Source organism: Drosophila albomicans, chromosome 2R (assembly GCF_009650485.2).
Source record: "Drosophila albomicans strain 15112-1751.03 chromosome 2R, ASM965048v2, whole genome shotgun sequence".
Lineage (NCBI taxonomy): Eukaryota > Metazoa > Arthropoda > Insecta > Diptera > Drosophilidae > Drosophila > Drosophila albomicans.
In genome coordinates this window covers 34437985-34458836 of record NC_047631.2, presented here as the reverse complement: position 1 = coordinate 34458836, position 20852 = coordinate 34437985, and the positions used below count along the sequence as shown (strand labels likewise).

The 20852-nt window shown below is 38.0% G+C and overlaps 2 protein-coding genes across 2 annotated transcripts in view; one reads left to right on the top strand and one right to left on the bottom strand.

Moving 5' to 3' along the window:
- The window catches only part of LOC117573423 (ETS-like protein pointed), a 60332-nt gene that overhangs the window by 11610 nt on the left and 27870 nt on the right, over positions 1-20852 (top strand). The gene's annotated exons all lie outside the window — the stretch shown is intronic.
- Positions 4144-4785, bottom strand: LOC117576780 (uncharacterized). The gene is made up of 3 exons (XM_034261832.1): positions 4717-4785; positions 4346-4660; positions 4144-4290 (listed from the first exon to the last, which is right to left on the bottom strand). The coding sequence occupies exons 1-3, from the start codon at positions 4783-4785 to the stop codon at positions 4144-4146; spliced, it is 531 nt and encodes a 176-aa protein (XP_034117723.1).

The window sequence follows — 20852 nt, the reverse complement described above, 5'->3', positions numbered from 1 at the left end:
CACTGTTATGCGCGGTTGCATGCTGCTTCTATTACACACACACACACACTCCCTCTATGTGTGTGTGTGTGTGTGTATTTATGTCTTAATGTATCTGACAGTTTTATGGTAATTTGTATGCATCTTTGCTGTGTGAATGCTGATGAAACGTAATGCTTCCACTGCGGCACAATGCTGAGAAGTTCTAACAATAAAAACAGTGTGTGTGTTTAACAAATCCGATCTAGTATTCAATTTAAGCTGTTTGTGGTGAACCAAGGTAAAAAGTTCATTGCGATTACTCGTTGCATTCATTTAGAGTCCAAACTTTCCATGGTCAGCTGCATTTCTAATTAATACAAACGTAATCTATAGATACTTGTTTTAGGTATAAGAATTTCGATAATGCTGAAAGCAACAAGTTGAAAAGTATTGAATGGATACTCCTATTTACCCAGATGAATGACTAATATTTATGTATCTTATAGATACTTAATCAAATTTTCTTATATATAGTGTTAAAAGTCACAAATTGAGATTCTAATGGAAAAGTTTCCAGTTGAAGTTCTCGACATTTCTTATTGTTTAAACGTATTTCTTATAATTTGGAATGAATCTTTTAGATACTTTGAAGCACTTGATTTGATTTTCTTACCTATATTTGAAATTCCTCTACTTCCAGTTGAATTCTCTAGCTACTCTAACTGTATCTCTTAGATACTTTTTGTATATATCTTTACATTGCTGTGAGACAAATAATTCAGAACAATGCATTGGCAGCTGGCTGAAGTGTCCGAATTAAATGTTGTTTATAAAAACAAATCACAAAATGAGATATTTTTGTCTGCACACACACAGTCGTCATACCCTCACACACACACACACACACACACGTATACATACTCACATACATATGTGCCCAAAAAGTATTTATGCCTTATCGCTGCGTAAAAATCAACAAAAACAACAAAAAAACCCAAACAATTTCAATGTCAACGCGACGCAATCGCACGACAAAAGTGGCCAACTATTCCATACACTCTTCGTTCTCAGTTCGCTCTTCTCCCCCCTTCTCCCTTCGGCCACCCCCTTCCTCCATCGAACGCCCTCTCTATTGCTGTCCCTTTCCCTGCTCCTGCAGTTATCTGCGGCCGCTAGAAGATCGGCGGCCATCGAAATGGCAACAAAAAACATGCGAAACAAAAGCAGGCGACAACTGCGCAGATGCTGAAAATAATAATAATAATAACAATAATAATATTGAAATAAGGGGAGCACTGCGAAGAGCGCGTCACGTAAATTTAGTTTACATTATGTGCAGGGACACACACGCTTACTTATACTTGGCAGAGTGTGTGTGTGTGCGTGTATCCAGCCTGCCCTTATTTTAAATGCTGCTGATGTGTGCGTGCATATTTTTTTGCGCCCCTTTTAATCAGCGCATATTAATCATAAACTTTGAAGAAAATAACAACAACAATCTGCTGCCAGCCAGCCACAAAACAGCGATGAATAAAGTAAGGCAAATATAAATTTTATTTAATACTCGCAAACACACACTTATTCGTATTCGTTACGCGCCTCGCATGTATAAGTGAGAAAGAGAGCCGGCAGAGGGCGCTGCTGCTGCTGCTGTTGGTGTCGCGGCAGAGCGAGAGCAGCGAGAGAGTACCCAAGAGAGAGAGCGCCACTACTTTCATTCATTTTGGGCGCTCACTTGGCGCTCACTTCAATTCATTCATGCGCTCGGTCGATCGGCTCTCGCGCCTCTCTGCCTACCGAAGACAGCAATAACAACAACAAAAAAAAAAAGAAACACGTTCGTTTTCATTCATACTTACGGTGCGAGTAGAAAAGTTTCTGGTTTTGTTCTGCGGCGCTGTTGCTGTTGCTGCTGCTTCTGCTGTTGTTGCTTGATCGCCTCGCGGCGTTGAAATGCAGTTGATGAATGGGGAATAGCAACAGCCGCAACAACAACACCAACAATATAACTTGGGGCTGCCTGCCTGCGTTTTGTTTTTTGTCTTTTCATTTATGCTTTTGGCTGCGGCCATCGAGGGGAACTTGAGTTGTTTTTGTTATTTTTTCGATTTGCTGCTTTGTTCAAGTTCTTTCTATCTACCTCTCGCTCTCGTTCTCACTCGCACTTGCACTCACTCTCAGTGTGTTGATGATGCTTGATGCTTGTTTCCTTCCTTTTTGCGTGTGTTGTGCTGCTGCCCCCCAACAAAGTTCCTGCAAACCGGCTTCGGCTTCGACTGCAGCTTTGATGGCGTCGACTGCGACAGCGACTGCGACGTGGGCGCGTCTCAGCTCGCGTTTTGTGTTTGTGTCTTTTGAGTGTATTTATTTTGATTTTAGCTGCCTCTGTCGCTGCTGCTGCTGTTACTGTTGTTGTTGCTCTTTATTTATTCATAATTTGGACTTGCGACTCCCCAACTGCCTAACGCACATTTGTGGACAGCTGCTCCTCTTGTTGTTGCTGTTGTTGCTGCTGCTGCCAAACCAGTTGCTTGTTGAGTCTGCAGAGGCTGCGACTGCGATTGTGGTTGTGGTTGAGGTTTGGGGCTGCTGCTTCTTCTTCTCTTCGCTCGACACTTGCTGCGTGTTTTTCATTTAAGTTTTGTTTTAATTTAAGTTTTTACCTTTCAAATTTCTTGTTCACAGATTTCTTGCTGTTGCTGTTGTTGTTTTTGTTTTTTTCGTGGAACTGCTGCGTTAACAACTTTTTGCCTTTTTGTTTTTTTTTTTCGTTTACAATTTTTCATTCATTCATACGTGTGTTCGTTTGCATGTGTGTGTGTGTGTGTGTAGTGTTCTCGCTTCATTTGTAGTTGTTGTAGTTGTAGCTGCTGCTTCGCCTGTTTTATATTTCGTTTGCACGCCACTTTTTACTCACACACACACAGACACCTAGATGTAATTGTATTTGTGAGTTCTCGTCTTATTCTTATTCATTCATAAATTTCATTCATGTTGCTTTTTGTTTCAACTTTTATTTATTGCCCAGCACAATGAATTTATGGTCAATGTAATTTCTCGCACTATATTCCGATTCCGATTCAGATTCCGATTTAATTACTTTTCCTATAATTAGTTGATCAATAAATTTGCAGACGGGAAAACAATTCCAGCTGCGTATCTTCAAAATGGGATCAGGTTAACTTCCTCCCTGGATATAAATACTTCCTCTGATAAGCGCACTCGCACTCGCAATTTAAATATAAATATAATTTTAAATGAATGGGTTTAACCCATTCGCATTTCACATTCATAGTCAAGAAATAGACGTAAACTATTGAGGCATCGTATCTAATCATGTTTGCACTCACACTTAATACTCATATTCATTCATAAAAATGAAGAGAACCTTTCGAGAGAGATAAATTTGTAAATTTCATTGGCTTTCGTTTGACGTTGTCATTCAATTCACAGTTCACATTTCGTAGAACGGAAATGACTAAATTGATGCATCCCCATAATTTGCTCAGCTTTTGAATGTGCCACACACACACACACATACACACACAACTAAAGCCCGGGGCATGGCTAATCAGCACGCATCGCGAAAGAGGCAGAGAAAGAGATCGAGAGGTGACAGCAAGTCGGGGCAACTCGTCGCCAGATCTCCAATGCAATCGATTGTTGAACTTGTGTTGCCTTCGCACGTGCCAAGCCAAGAGCACACACCTTCCCTCCCCCACCTGCCCCACAGCAAACGACCTTCAATTGGCCCCCTTTGGCCATTGGCAGTTCTTGTCACTTGCTTCTTATTTCGTTTGTGGGCCGTTGTCGATTCTGATAAGCGTCTTATCTGCACTTCAATAATATTATAATACACACTTTCAAACAACTGTCACATAGCCAAGTTAAAGGCGGTTTGTTAGCCACAAAATTAATTAAGTGTGCCTGATATTTTTTCGGGCTTGCTAAATTACGAAATGCTTATCAATTTGATATGATTAATTGGCTGCTGCTGTTTACAATTTTCAAACTATGCTTGCCTTTGGGTGTGTGTCTTCGCTAAGTTGAGTTCACCAATAAAAAGTGTAGCATACTCCTAGGCTGACTGATTTCAACAGCGCATTGCAAAAACTGTTGCATACTTTTTGGCTGTCATTTTTATTTGGTGCACAGCTTTGATTACATTTGGTTTCTTTTTTTTCAATCGTCCCAGTATGAAAAGTAGACATTTGTAACAAACTGCGGCTTCTTGTCGAATATCCAAGTGAGATTTAAAAGGTATTCACCGCTTGGCAATATAAGAGGCATGGTGGAAACATCGTAGAAATCCTTTAATCCATTTAGACCCTAGAAATTGATAGAAATAGAGTTTGGTCATTATTATATAAGTGAGTGAACTCACATTGTAGGGACAGCTGTGATTGATCGTTGACACATCTTTGATCAGCTTCCAGATGATCTTCGCAAACGGATGATTACGATTCCGCATAAACTTGCATGCATCGATAGTGTAGTCGATTATCCAAGGCTTATATCCATTGGCCTTTCTCAGAACCCTTGCTCTCACAAATATGTTGTACGCTGGCTCTGAGACCATCACGAATGCCGTCATCGTTGTCTTGTTGCGACTTATTGCCCGTAGTCGACATTCCGTGTAGACAACCCACGATTTGTTGAACGAATCACATCCCAAGTTTGTCATTTTGAACTTAAATGTCTGCCAAATTGTGAAGACATTAGTGCAAGTAATTCCAATAACTTTGGAAAACTTACTTGATTTCCATTGAAACAAATCCATAAAAGGTACAAGAGCAACAGATTTTCCAACAATCCAGCTCTCATCTCGCTCGCTTCCAAACTAACCTTCTACGCTTAGTCGAATAACAAGCGATTAACTTTTAATTTGGCTTTAATAATCGATTTAGACTCGCAAATATTTGATAATTACATGAACTTTGGTCGCCCACGCGATACCCTGCAATTGTACGTAAAGAAAAAATTCCATTTAATGCTGCGCTTAAAAGTATGCAACATTTTTTGTATTTTTCCAGTACTAATCTAAAGAAGAGAAAAAAAAATGCATTTATTTAATAAATTATTATTTAATAAATGACTTGTCGTAGATATTTATACAAAACAAAGTCTATGGCACTTGTATAATAATAATTTGTTACCAATATTCCCTATTCGACTTGTCGTTTAATGAAATATTTTTCGTTGCCCTCAGAAGTATGCTTTAGATTTTTACACAGATATTTTCTACTCATTCAAAAGTCGATTTGCATGAAGTTTCATTAAAAGCTATAAAAATGAATAAATTTAAACAATTAAAACTCACTTTAAAACTGTTTAGGAGGAAAGTATTTAATTCGAATTTAAAGCAACCTTCAGCTTAATCAGTTATTTGCGGAAATACCAATCAAACTTGCTCATAAATAATTTCCATTATTAACATGTTTTTGCATTATGCCTTGATAATTAAAATAATTAAGTGGACGCCGCATTTAATGCCCATCTTCAGCTAAATTCAATTAATCATAACTACCAAATCTGGCAACCTATTAAAAGATATTCGAAAAGGTAAAACGGAATGCTAAAACTATTTCTGTTGCTGATGTCGCTTTAGCTGCTGTGAAATGCCGTCGCAATGAGAAATATGAATCAATTAGTTGGTGCAACAAAAGGCAACGTGTCCACAGCCATAAATCGAGCAGATACTTAGATGTGCAACAACAAATTGCCAACAAATTGAAACCAGTTCTTGGGGACTGCATCAATTGGCCAAATGATTATCTGCCGCCAACTTGCAACTTACAACTTGCAACTTGGCAAGCGGCAAAAGGCAGTTTGACCAATTGATAATGCAATGGCCAGCATTCGATTGACAAACGTAAATCGATAATATATGAAATCTAATGTCGTATCTGGAGCATGTGTGCAACGAACGAACGAACGAACGAACGAAGTATCTAAGCAACCGAAAAAGTATCTCAATATTGTCGATCGTTGGCTTTGAGAAATATGGCACACCTGCAACACACTCGCTATGATATGATTGGGCATTGACTGCACAATTTTCCAGTTGCCTGCCCCGAAGAGAAGAGAACTAAGGGAGGGGGGAATGCAACATAGATAGTTCTCCAGGAGAAGCAGTTGAAGCGTGTCCATCTGGGCCCAGGCAAACCCATAAGCCTTTTGGGCCAATTTAACGCTGCTGCCCACCCCTCACTTCGCTTTAAGCCCAATTGATAATTTAACGCTTCAATTGGCCCAAAAACGTACAAATTAACAACATATGAAGTACAAAATACGGCGAGGCAAATATGAAGTACTTTTTGGCCCAGTGCGCAGCCATTGAATCGTCTGCTTTTTGACCTTTTTCCATTCCCATTCCATTCCTTTTTTTTATGCCTTGTCATAATTTGTAGCACATTTTTCAAGCGAATAAGACAAAGAGAAAAGCTGTTAAGCCAAAATGCGTTGCTTTTAATTGTCATTTGAATTAAAAGCCATTCGGTGGCGGCACTTTTTGGCATTCATTTTGAATGTGAGCTCAACTATGGCCAAGATTTCCATTAAGATGAAAATACACTTTGTTTTGAGTTTTGCACAAATCACTTCAGTTGAAAGATAGTAAACGATTAGCCAAAGTGCTTTATTTTACAGCCACTACATCAATCAATTTAATAGATATTGAAATCAATAAAAAGTATGTTTAGTTATGCTTATTTAAACCCAATCTTTAATCTTCTTTAGAATCGATCACTTATGATCGGTAATTAGTTGTGTCATCGACTTATTGATGGCCCATCAAAATGCTGCAAGATTACGTTTAGTTCATCGGCAATGATTCAGATTAAAAGTATGTTTGGTTATGCTTATTTAAACCCGATCTTTAATCTTCTTTAGAATCGATCACTTATGATCAGTAATTAGTTGTGTCATCGACTTATTGATGGCCCATCAAAATGCTGCAAGATTACGTTTAGTTCAGATTAATCGTTGCCTAATTGAAGAATCCAACCAAATGTGGCAATTTGCCTGCAATAGATTGTTTTTCCACCTGACATTCACTTTGCTCTGCTCTTTTCTGCTCTCGATCGATGGCGCTTTTGTGTCTATGCCAAAGAAAAAGGCGATCGACTCGACTCGAGTATCGAGTATGCTCTAAACAAAAACAATCGATAAATTTTCATGGCAAGATTGCAAGTGGCTGTTGTTGTTGTTGTTTCTCCTCTCTCCTTTCTCCTCCTCCTCCTCTCCCATTTGCCTTTGTGGAGCGCCATCGACTCAGTGGGTTGCCTTTGATGCTTGGCGCAATTTATCAACGCATTTTATTGAGTGTTTTTGTTGCTCGCCTGCATTTTTAATTGTTGCCGCCTGATGCTGACCATAACACCAGCATCTCAGGTTCAGCATCTCAGTCGCAATCCCAAGTCGGCAGAAGGAGCAGCGACTCACTTGTGACTGAGCATAAATTTGTATACATTCCAAGATATATATACATACATATAGATCGGAAGTTAATTTATGCCATCCATGTGTATATACTTGGGTATCATTTAGTTTTGTTTATTTGAGCCAAAAGATTTGTTGCTGGGCGCATAAATTAGTTTGTCATTGATCGCATTGGCGTCTTGTTGAAACATTTTCGGGTACTCGAACCGAACCGAACCTATTCGAAGCGATTCGATTCGATTCCCCTTTCTAGTATTCGCTTGTTTAGGTAGCAAAGTGGCATGCCACCGGAAAGGTGGTGCAACAAATGCAAGTTGTGAATCTGTTGTGTCTTGTGTCTTGTGTTTTGCGTTGCGTTATTCTCTGGCTGCCAACAAACACTTCAGCACGCAAGCTGCAAGCTGCAATCTCAACTAGGAGCAGGTGAAACTCTCGACCTGGACAGACCACTTTTCAGTGCAGGCTCCCCAAACTGGTCTCTGGTCTTCTCCCTCCCTCCCCCTCTATCTCCCGCTCTCTATTAAAAATAGTCTAATGATCAATGCGTCTCCCCTCTCTAGGAGTGTATGCAAATCCTAGGCGAAGAGGGGCGAAGAAGGTGAACTTGTTAAGGAATTGAATGCAATGCAAAGATACACAGAGAGAAAAAACATGCTACAATCAAGAATCTTTAATCAAGATTGATTGTAAAAGCTAAGATGGTTTATTCTTATAACAAAATCAAAAATTTTTAAAAAATCTAGATTGCCCAATCTTGAAAATCAACATTATAATAATCTTGTTTCAAGAATAGAATAATCTTAATATTGAACCAAGAAAATTTGAAATCAAGATCAAACAATCTTAAATTTAGAGTATTTTTTACACATTTATGAATGTTCTCCATTTTTTTAATATGACTTACAATTGTAAACCTTACCTCTCACTTTTTTATATACAGAAATTAGGTTCTAATTTTAAAGGAAGGGAATTTTATCATTTTAAGTAACAAGAACACAATTATTTTGTTTAAGATCGAAAATACCTTAAATCAAGATTTTCAATCTCCTTTTTAAACTAGAATAAAACATTCTTCAATCAAGATTTTGTAATCTTAAAATGAGATGTTCTTAATTTCAAAATGCAAATTTAGTATAAAAATCTTAGTTTAAGATTATTTTTTATTTCAAGATTGTTACTTTTAAGATCGACAATTTCTTAAATCAAGATTTTCCATCTCCTTTTTAAACTAGAATAAAACATTCGTTGAATCAAGATTTTCTAATCTTAAAATGAGATGTTCTTAACTTTAAAATGAAAATTTAGTATAAAAGTCTAAGTTTAAGATTATATCATATTTCAAGATAGTTCTTTTCAAGATCGAAAGAATCCTAACTCAAGATTTGTTCGATCTACTTTCCAATCTAGAAATATTCTTGAATCAAGATTTCTTAATCTTAAATTGAGATGTTCTTAATTTTTAAATGCAAATTTAGTATAAAAGTCTTAGTTTAAGATTCTTAGATTCAAGATTGTTATTTTCAAGATCGAAAGAATCTTAACTCAAGATTTGTTCAATCTAGATTTGTTTCTCTCTTTCATATTTCAAGATTGTTCTTTTCAAGATCGTAAGAATCTTAACGCAAGATTTGTTCAATCTAAATTTGTTTCTCTCTGTGTAGAAACGCAGCTTCCAGTTTAACAGAACAAGGCAAGGGCAAGATCACAGCCAGGTGTTTGTGGCTGCTGCTCCACATTGCACACGCCATCCAACTGGACAGCACTTGATAGTCCAGTTCGCATTATTATTATTGCTGCTGCTCAGTTTGCAGCGTGGGCTTATTACCGAACTCAAATTGCATCTTCATTGAGCCACAGCCACATCCAAAGCCACAGCTGCCCACTGTCAATTTGTTATGAGGAAATTAAACTGATTTCGTTTCGTTTCTTTTAATTTGATTTAATTTGTGGGCAAGTGGGAAGCAGGCGCCATTCGAAGTCTGCTCCAAATGAAATCTTATTTATAAAACAATTAATAATGGTCGCTGACATCGACTTCAACTTTGACTTTGACTTCTCTTCTCTTTGCTTTATCATTTCGGGTCTCTAAATGTTTTCCGTCACACTTTATAAGGCTGCGGTCTCGAATGTCTTCATCTTAATTGTTATCAACTAATGGCCATAGATTTGTCAAACAAACCAAACGGCATCCAAATCCGAATCCTCATAAAGCAAAACAAACTGTTTTACTGTTTGCCTCAGAGATACATTTCGGTGTTTTGTATCTTAATTTATGCAAAGCCGTTTCCAAATGACTATTCAAAAGGCTATAATGGCTAATCGCTTTGTTATAACTCTGTTTTGAGTGTGTGAAAGCTATTAAACAAGTCTCGATCAATGGGAGAATTTCTGAAGTTGTTGAAAATGATTCAAAGCAGAGAAATAGCCAAGTTTCTATTTGAAAATAGAGCAAAATTTCGGAAATTTCCTGCTCTAATAAATCAATCAATCAGTCAGGTTAGCAAAAGTATTTTGTGATAACAAATAATTCGAATGAATATCGATAATTTCCACTTCCTGTTGGCAAGATCTCGAAAGAGTTCTCCACAGACTTTATAGAGTTGTTTATTGAAATTGCATCTGCAATCAAACAAATGTATCTCAAATTGTTGTAGCTCCAATTTAGCAGTTGTGGAGTGGATCCCAATGAATAATTATTGCTAATTGATGTTGATAAAAATGAATTTATGAATGTGTTGTGGCCTCTGTCGAGTTCTATCAATTAAATTGGCCTCCCGGCCAAATGCGAATGAGTATGAATGAATAAACAAGTCGTTTTGCGACTTGATTGGCAAAACTCAGAGCCGGAAGTAACGTTAGAGAGTTATCTATCTATCTATCTAGCTGTATGTGTTTAGCAAACAGTTAGCTCAAGATGCGTCAGAGTCAATCAAAAGGGGTGAGGAGGAGGAGGAGGAGAGTGGAGAAGCGGAGGCCTTTGCTTAATATTCATTCATAATTTGCGCTGTGGCTTTAGCTATTCTTTTGCGCATGAATCTCTGTATCTTTGCATCTACGAAATACGACGTTCACAAACAAAAGATATATGCGGCCTATCTATGAGTATGTGAGTGTGTGTGTGTGTGTGTGTGTGCACACACGAAGCATATTTAATTTGAGGCAAACTAGCAATGATTAGGAACATCCGGTTTACTAACCGAAAAACCAGGCGAACAACCAACCGAACAGCGAGCAAAGCCGAAGCATCCATCCACAGTCATTGAACAGTAGCTCGACGACACTCGAGAGTTGATTCGTTTTGGTTCTTAAGTCTACGACGACGACGACAGAACGTGATCATCATCATCATCATCACAGCCCAACAACATCGTCATCATCATCATCTTGGGGTGCCAGCTGAAGCGCCAGCTTCAAGCTCGGACATAAAGCAGAGATAATAATGTTGTCGCTGTTGTTCGCTGTTCGTTCTTCTTCTTGTTGCTGCTGCTGCTGTTGTGGATGCTGTGAAGTTTCTGTTTGGAGTTGGAATTGTGTGTAATTTGTTTGCCGGCTATTGTTGTTGTTTGCTACTGTATTTCAGTTGCCCCATCGCCACAGCTACACAGCTCAGCTCTCAACTCTCTCGACATCTTCAGCTGGACAGCATCTCCACACGATCAACGATCAGCGATCTTGTTGTTGTTGTTGCTGTTGTTGCCAGTTGTTTGTTGAAGCCGCAGTTGATGCTGCTGATGTGATCAGCATCCCAGCGAGTTTATCTTGCGCTTTAAAATGCGGCTTCTTCCTCCCCAAGTTTACCTTTCGCCTCGTAATTTATTGCACTTCTTTTGTTGCTGTTAATTGAGCCTTAAATATTATATTTATTGAATGAAAACACAGTTTTCTTTTATGTTATTTTACATTTCTGCCAAAGCACACAAATAGCTAATTAGAAGTTTACAAGAAGAAGTGCAAGTCTGACCGATCTCTAATTTATGTTCAACACCAATTTTTGCAAGGTGATCAGACGTATTAAGGGTTGTCATATATTCAACAATATTCAGTATTAATCAATTAATAGTTTAAGTAGTTGCTTCCAATGGGTGATTGACCGCTATCCACTTCCCATGGCATAAATAAATAAATGAATGCATAATTCAAAGTTGGCAAAGTTGTGAAAATATTAAAGCGCGTTTCCCAAACCAATTAAAACTCAATCAAGAACTGGCCTTAATGTTGGCCCAACTCTTCTTCTTCTTCGCCCACTGTTTCGTATGCTAATGAATTGATAATTAATAACTGTGATAAGTGCGAAAAGCACAAGAGAGAGAGAGAGAAGACTAGAGAATCGAGAGATAACTAGTTTGCTGCGGAAACATATCCTGTGTGCATTAACTGTTTTCTACACACACATAACTTGGCCAACTTCCGCAGACTCTGGCTGTGACTGTGTGGAGGAAAAGCCTAGCGATTTTCCAGTTCCAGTTGAAGTTTTTTTTTTTTCTGTGCTGCTTCCTTTTGCTGTGGCTGCAACTGCGGATGCTTAAATGGGTTGGAGTTGCCACTTGTTGTTTGTGTTGTGGCTGATTTGAATGCCAAGATAGATATCCTGAGCAACAGCTTTCGCATTTCATTTGCTTTGGCTCAGCACCCCACAAAACATCATTCATGACTCCAACTCTGAGTCGGACTCGGACTTGGACTCTGTCTCAATATCTGGCTAAATGATCAGCTCGAAAAAGAAAAAGTTGCATGCGTTTCGTGCAGCGCTTGTCTATTTTTTTCTTTGCTGTATTTATTTTTTGCAACAGCTAAAGCAACTACGGCAGCATGCTGTTGTGTATTTTTTCTCACATTGACCGGATGAGCAGCTGCTGGGGATCAGGTGAGGATGAATATAATAACATAAGCCCCAATATCAACAACAACAGCAACAACAATAATATAGAGAGCAGCTATCGAACTGACGAAACCAGTTTCATTGAGAAAACGAAGGAGAATCGCTGGGGGCCCGTTGACTGGCCACACTGGACAGGCCAGATCTGTGAGGGGGCTGCTTGAGAGGGGGGTGAGGGGGTGGGGGGAAGGAGGCTCTACATGAATTAATCACTTCGTTTGTAGTGGACCGATCGAGCAGGCGGGTGGCTGGGTATTAACCCAGCGTGTGCGGATGTCTGTGAGTTTCCAGATCACTCGCGAGCTGTGAGTGTGAGCTGTGTGTGAATGAATGAATGTGTGTGTGAGTGTATTCATGAGTGTGTGTGTTTGAGGGGCTCCCTCATGCCGTGCCATGCACATTTTATGAATGAAATGATCGACAGCTGAATTGCGAAATTGTTAAACAACAACAGCAAATCTCTGTCGAGTTGCTGTTGTGGATGCTGTGGTCGATTGATCCAACAGGTCGGCTACTCGACGTCGACGTCGTCAAAGTCAACGTAGCGCCGTGGTGGAAACATAATTTCTCTTAATTATATTGCCGACGATCTTGTAGAGTTTAATGAGTGTTGATTAAAATTTCGTTTTTGTTGCTCATGCGATTTATGTGAACCTCATAAAACGAACCACAACAACGACCACGAATATGAATATATATACTCGTATTCGTGATTCGCGGGATATCCTACTCATGTAGTGTTTATGTTGGGGCTGAAAGGTTGATTTCATTAACAGCTCGACTGAAAGATCAGCCTCCAATTAGGTGATCCATCAATTTCTGAATTGATTTATGAAATACTGATAAAATAAATAAATACTTTAGTGAATCATATTCATTCATTTGTTCAAGTAATTGTATTTAGAATATATTTTCATTTTAAAACAATTACTTGCTATAGATAACTCATCTTATCTTATGCAATTGGCACTTCCTTTCATAAAGTTTATTGTGTTGCTTTTTAAACAATTTGTAGGCGAGTGCAAGGTGTGAGTGTGAGTGTGAATAGCTGTACACTCATGCTCGCTAGTCACATGTAATCATAATCTCGATGACTGCACTTCAAACAGTTGCCAAAGTGTCTGTTTGATATCAGACATTCGCTTGCCTCCCTCGCTCCGCCTTTTCTTCACACCTCTAGCGAGTACTCGCACTCACATTCACACTCACAAAACACTCACACTTTGGATGCATCTGCTCCAGATCCCCGCAGACGCAGTGCAGCCACAACAAGTGCAATGGCAACAAACATAAAAGCGAATGCTTTGATCTATCTATCGACTGCAACAACACCTCATCTTATATGGAGAGATCTTTCCCCTCTCCCCCTTTCAAGAAGAGAGTGGAGCACTCATAATTGTGTTATAATTACGATTAGAACTCGAACAGGATGAAGGAGGCTGAAAAACATGCGAGAGTCGATAACAAATCGTTTCGAGAATCGTAAAATTCGTTTTTTGCGTTGTTCATTTTCCGCTTTTCCAATTTTCCCTAGCGTGTCGTTTGATGTTTTTCCAACTGTGAGCTAAAAAATAAACAATGCGCTTTTTTTCGGATGCGACTTCGTCGCAACTTCCCTCTCTCTCTCTCTCCCTTCGAATTTATTGTGCACCCAATTTGCTGGCCAAATATATTGCCCCATATTGTTAAATATATATAGATCGAACTATATTTATATTTGGCAATTCTTTTACACGAATTTTAGCATAATATTAACCCGTTGCTTTAGTTTGGCAATTGTTTATAAACATGACAAGTTCCGCCGAAGCGAAACCAAACGAAACGAAAGCAAATTCATTGAAACAAAAACGCCGCGCAGTCTGTTTGTGTTCTTTAATCTTGATGTTGTTCTAATTGTTGTTATTGTTGTTGTTGTTGCTGAAACAATACACCCATAAAGATGCTGCTGAACAAATATGAAAAACAATAATGTGTTGTGCCAGCAGCAGAAGCAGAAGCAGCAGAAAGCAAAGCCAACATATTAAAAATTAATTTATTCGCCTTTAACCAAAACTGAACCCATTGCTCGATGGTGGACGATTGATCTCAGTTCCGTTGCCAGTTGCACCTCTCTTTCTTACTCTCCCTCTCTCTTTCTACTCCCACTCACCTCCTGCACTCCTTCAGCACCCGCGCTGCATTCACAAAATGTGAGAGTTTTCGTTTGATCATCAATTTTATTACATAAAACTGCTTGGGGGCTTCACGTTGTTCTATACCCTGCATATGATGGAGTGGGAGGGTAGTTTAGACTGCAGAAGAAGTAGAAGATACCTTAAAGTAGAAGACACCTCTTTCCTTTGTTTACATACTTTCAATTCTAAATACATTTCAATTGCATTGTCAACATTCTTACAGAGTATTTCCAAGTCTTCACTTCACGTTGTTCTATACCCTGCATATGATGAAGTTTTAGGGTAGTTTAGACTGCAGAAGAAGTTAAAGATACCCTGAAGTAGAAGACACCTCTTTCTTTTGTTTACATACTTTCAATTTTAAATACATTTCAATTGCATTGTCAACATTCTTACAGAGTATTTCCAAGTCTTCACTCAAATGCCTTTTTTAACATTTGTTGGGGATTTCCAGTCCCCATAAACACACACTAGCCAGCTAGCTATCGATTGACTTTGGCCTGTCTATATAAATTGTATTTTGTGTTGATCGTTTGCTAAATAAACATTTTCATTAGTGTTGTCGTAATTGTTGTTGTTGCTTTTGTTATTTCCCTCAGTTGCTTTCTTCTTTAACTTTTGTCTTTGCAGATATGATTACCTAGGGAAATATATGAGCCATTAATTGCAAATATAATTTTTCGAAGGCGAGTCTCCATAATTTGTACAATTTATTGCCATTGAATTTAGATTATACAAATATAATTTCATAAAATAAATAAACTGTTCTCTCCGAATTTTAAAGTAATTTAAAGTGAGTGTTATAGAAATGAAATGAATTACAATAGATCATAGAATTTATTGAGCTACTTTTGGCGATGATATTTTTGCAATTTAAAAAATACCACACATTTCATTAAATTAATGAAAATCTCTCTTATTTTTCTCTCAATTTTGAATATGAATCATATAATTTGCTGAATATTGATCATTCAAATAATTTCTGAAAATAAATAAAATTGCAATATTTCAAGCAGTTTATTGTGATACTTTCGACTTTTATATTTGCAAAATTTTAAAATAGAAATAAACAAGTGAGAATAATATCAAAACAGTGCGGTATTAATTTTAAAATATACCAAATATATATTGCGCAATATACTATAAATACACAAAGAGGTTATATGTGGTATATTTTTAGTCCTTTATTCTAAATATAGCATAGATCACAAAATATACCAGATTGTCAGCCAAAACAACTAAGTAGTCGTTGTTTAGGTACAAAAATAAATACTGAAAATTAAATAAAACAAATAGAAATCTCGTCCATTATTTTCTCAGAATTGCATCCAAGTGACTAATATAGCTCATAAAATTTATATAATTTATTGAGAATACACAAATTAGTTGTTAAAGACATAAAAATGCATTCACTCTGAATTGAATTTTATTCTGATAAAACTGTCATCATAAGCAGAATTTATTAAGATGCTTTTGGCAATTTAAAATATACTTCTTTTAGTATATATATCGTCTATTTTTTTCACAGAATTGCATACGAGTTAATAATATAGCTCGTATAATTTGTAGAATTCATTGAGAATACTTAAATTAGTTTTAAAATACTTAAATAATCATTCTCTCTGAATTTACTTCTATTCTGATGCTGAATTTTTTGAGATATTTAGGATACTCGTATACAAATATATTTCTTTTAGTATACCAAATCCCTTTTCCACTTCCCTCCCTCTGAATTAAATCCTAATCTAATTGAAAGTGACTTCTGCAATAACTTAATCAAAACTGCATGTCAACGTGAAGATGCTTCTCTCTGATCTTAGATAATTCTGCAACTTGGCTTCCCAACTTGGCTCCCCTAATGAACGAGTTGAGATAGAAAGACGCTTGGAACTCGAAGAGCAAATGCAATTAGGAAAAGTGTGTGTACTGCCCACCATCAATTAAAGAGTGACTGACTGACTAACTGACTGTCAGAGAGTGACTGACTAACTAGCCACAATTAAAGATGCTTTGCGCACGCGCAGATCGCGATCTTCTTCTATATATTGTACTCGTAGTAGTTCTTTTAGTTGATTTTTTCGTCAGATTTCCATAGGCTAATTGAATGAAATTAAAATTGAAAGACGGCAATTAAAGCAGAAGCAGAAAAAATGTCGCTTTGAGATTCCCCTGCATTTCGCATTGAAGGCAAATTGAATGAGAGACCATTGTGAACAGGGAGCAATCAATGTCGTCATAGAAGCACAGACAGCGCGTTATTTCGACTTGTTTAGATAGCGCAAATATCTATCTATTACTCATGCATCGAGTATCGAGTGGTCGTAGTTCTTGGAACGAAACTACTCGACGACAACAGACAGTTATCTCCCTATATCGTGGTGGTATCTATATTGCCAACTCGGAGGGATACTTTAGGGGAGTCCCCAAGAGAGAGGTCAGGTCCTCATTTTGAGAATGGTGCAAGGGTATTTCGCTATCAGACAATCACTGTTCGCTCGCTCGCTCTAACCAATTACTTGGCCAGCTACCTGGTCAGGTGACTAAGCAGTCACTTAGGGCTGTGGGAGTAAAGATGGAGATGGCGAGGGGGAGACAAGAGCGAGCCTGAGCTTGAGCTTGAGAATTTAATCGGTGCCCCCGAAAAACAGAAAAAACAAAATGAAATGAAATGAAAGGCAACGAAAAATGAAAAATGATTTCGTATTCCCACGACTCTTGGAGCCAGACTGCGAGTCCTTGATCGAGGAGAGTAAGTGATAGTCTCCTGGAGATGAATTGCAAGCATGCTGATAGCAAAGTCGAGCATGCCGCGCAGAGTGCACAGGGTATTCACCCGACCTTCTTTGTCTTCTCTCTCGCCTGGGAACTGGGAACGAAGGATTAGCAGGTAAAAGCTGAAGAAGACGTCGCGTTTTCTTATTGTCCTGCGCTGCTGGTAATTCGAGTCGAATCTGGCGATTTGGGTCTAAAACAAATATGAATATTCTATGTGAGTGTGAGTATGTCAAAATAATGTTTGAGTTCTTTGAGTACTTAAGGCCCTGAAAAAGAATTTCAAGTTCAAGTGCGTGGGAATTTGAGTTTCTGCGAATTTCGCTGGTCAATTGCAATTGGTTTCTCTTTGCTTTTCTTTATTTTTGCACAACTGAAATGTAATAATACTAGGGATGCAGATCATGCATCACGTTGTAGTAGTTGCCACAATTATCACACTCTTCAGGTGGCTGCATTTATCATCTTGTTGCTGTTGTTGTTCTACCCTCATCAAAGTGGCAATTAATTATATCATTTATTTCGATTGTTTTTTACACCAAATATTCGACATACTTCGATTTGAGTTGCACCCGAGTTGCGTCTGCTTCTCCACTCTCTTGCATGCAACATGTGAGAAGCACACACACACACACTGGCAGACTGAGGCGGGCACACACAATTTAAGTGTTGAGTGTGTAATTTTATATTTCCGGTGTAGTAAGTTTCATACGACAGAGATCTTTTTGCCTTCTCTTCTCTGCCTCTGCTGCACTTGCGTCGCTGCTTCTGCTGCTGTTTCAGCTGCAACAAGACGGTGAAGGAAAGGAGGAGGAACAGTGACTGCGACAAGTATCTGTCCAATGCTGCGGCTGCTTGTCAGGCGTCGTCTCACACACAATTCCTGCAATTATTTTTATATCGAAAAGTATAAAAAGAAAACACAACTGAAAATGAAAACACCCCACTATAAAGCTCCATCCAATCCAATCCAATGCAATCCCATCGAGACAGGGGACTGTCATGCATACATATACATCCATATATATATGTATTTATTTATGCCTTGTATTAAGTTGAAGTTGTCGTAATTTGGCTGCACATTATTTGATTTATTTGCTTTCGATATAATTTCCAGTGTTTATCCAGAATTGAAAAGCATAAAGCGCATTCGAGGAATCGCAGCAAGTGGAAAACAAAAGAAATATTCACCTCTAGTTTATGCAATCTATCGTCAATTTGTATATAATATTTTATGTTCACGGCGTTTTCCTAGAACTTGTTTGAATTTGCATTCGCATTCGCATTTAGCTTTTTATATAATTTGTGGTGTCGCCCTTTTTATTGACATAATTTACGTACTTATTACGAGTTCGAGTGAAGCGTCAGCAACTTGTTGACTTCGCTGACTTCGACTTCAATCGCAGCTGAATCAAATTAGTTGAGAGAAGAGCCCATGTATATCCTGAGGCCGAAGTCATTTCCAGCTGAATAAATATCAAAGGACATCGAGCAGAGCCAAAGACAAAAAGAAGTAAATTACACTGGCAAACAGGAGATACAAAAGTATCTCTAGATACAATTTTGTAACGCACATTTAAACAACATCATCGATAGACTCAAGAGAGAGAGTTAGAGGAGGGAGAAAAGCAGAACTTTTAGCCACAATTTAATAGAATGAAGCTCTTTGACTTGCGTTTCGTGAGCAAAGAGAAAATCCCCAACCCAGACTCCGTCTTCAACTCCGACTCCGACTCCAACTCTCCGAGTCCATCGAGTTGGTAATGAAATATCTAACGACCGGAAGTCAATAGCAAATACTTAATAATGTTGTTGGCCTGGCCTGGAACAGAGAGTTGAGCTCAGCTGGGTTCGCATTGCGTTGCGTTGCTTTGCGGTTTAGTTGTTTGGTTGTTTGCCTTTTGGCTGCCATTTTCCGTTGCTAATTTCCCTGCGTGCAGTTCAAGTTGCACGACAATTAAAGGTGTGCGACCCGAAAACAACGAGATACAATTTACAATTATTTCGTAATGAATCCTTGTTGACTTTTGGGGGAAAGAATATCACTCTCTCAGCTGTCATCAAGTTCTCACTGCAATTGCACAAATTACACGTTGGGAATGGAAATTGATTTAACACCTCAGGCGACGCCACAATAAGAGAGAGAGACAGGTGTGATCGCGCAGGAAATCATTAGCCATGGACTGTCTTTAACGCTGTCATATTGCGGCTTTTGTCTCTGTCTCCAAGGAGAACTCTTCACGTACCACAAATAAATTAGACTTCAGATCTAGGCCAACATTTGGCATGGCAACTTTGTTGTACTTCAAACTTGGCAAAGATAAAAAAAGAAAACAATTTCTATTTTAATTTTAGCATATCATTCTCGAGTTGCAAAACCATTCACAAATGTGTTAAACAATCGCAATTTGTTTAAAGTACAATTTCCGATTCTCGGAAATTGGGCAATCAATCTAAAGTGGACTTTAATTGAATTGCCTATTTGCCATTTTGCCATTTTGTAGTTATCAGCGATAAGAAACGCGCCACTTCCGTTTGTATAACCGGAAGTTAACGTGTTTTGTTCACACGAGCCGCGTGCCAAAATACAAAAAATCTACACTCATCATTCATTCATTGTAAGTTTTACATCGACTACAACTCGTTATCATTGAGCAGTTTTGCAAATGTTTTGTCTGCTAACACTAATTATAAGCTGTTTCGGAAATGTGCCTCTAATTGGTCTGTGACACGAGTCAAATGTCTTATCAGTGAACTTCTTTTATCACTCTTATCACTCAGCAATCAGTTATCAGTTATCACTGCGCGATAAGCAAAAGATACGCTCAGCGTACCAAAAATAACCTGCACTAATAAATTTTTGCGAGTGCTCCATTTCCTTGATGGCCACTTCAAGAGTCGCAGTCGCAGACCAAGTGACGTTCTGCCGTTTTCTTGGAAATTTGATAAGCGCCCTTGGCCAAACTGCGCACTTTTTCCACATACTCGTAAATGTGCGAGTGGGAAAATGAACATAGGAAAAGGCAATTATAATGCCAAGATTAAACACATGACTCAAGGGGAAGTTAGCATATTAAACGCGAGACGCAGACTCTCTCAAATCTCTCTGCCTAACGAGAGGATTTCTGCCTTTGCTGGACTACGTGACAAATGCAACGTAAGCCAATCCCAATTCCAATCCCAATCTTAAAGCCAAGCCACGATTCTAATGCAATCCTAATGCAGCTCTAATCAGTTCACTCAATTACAAATCCATAAACATTGCTGCACAGTCATTAACATTATACAATCTACAAATTATAGAAATCGGGGGTTCCTTTCTTTTGTAGAATGTATAAACTTCTTAACTTTCTATTTTAATTTCCAGAAAATTAATAATAGGAAAATTGTTGTAAATCAACTAAATTATTAATACTTAAATTATACTAAATTCTAAATTTATGGTGTATTTTAAATGTAGTACTATATTAATATACCAACTTTGGTATATTTTGCGGCATATTAATTTTGAGAAAATTGTTGTAAATCAACTAAATTATTAATACTTAAATTATACTAAATTCTAAATTGATGGTGTATTTTAAATGTACTAAATTAATATACCAATTATAGACTTTGGTATATTTTAG

Excerpts from the sequence above, each read along its gene's own strand:
- LOC117576780 (XM_034261832.1), bottom strand. The coding sequence starts at position 4,785 with ATGAGAGCTGGATTGTTGGAAAATCTGTTGCTCTTGTACCTTTTATGG. Across the intron at positions 4,661-4,716 it reads TTTGTTTCAATGGAAATCAA|ACATTTAAGTTCAAAATGAC; the intron begins GTAAGTTTTCCA and ends ACAATTTGGCAG. Across the intron at positions 4,291-4,345 it reads ATCACAGCTGTCCCTACAAT|GGTCTAAATGGATTAAAGGA; the intron begins GTGAGTTCACTC and ends ATCAATTTCTAG.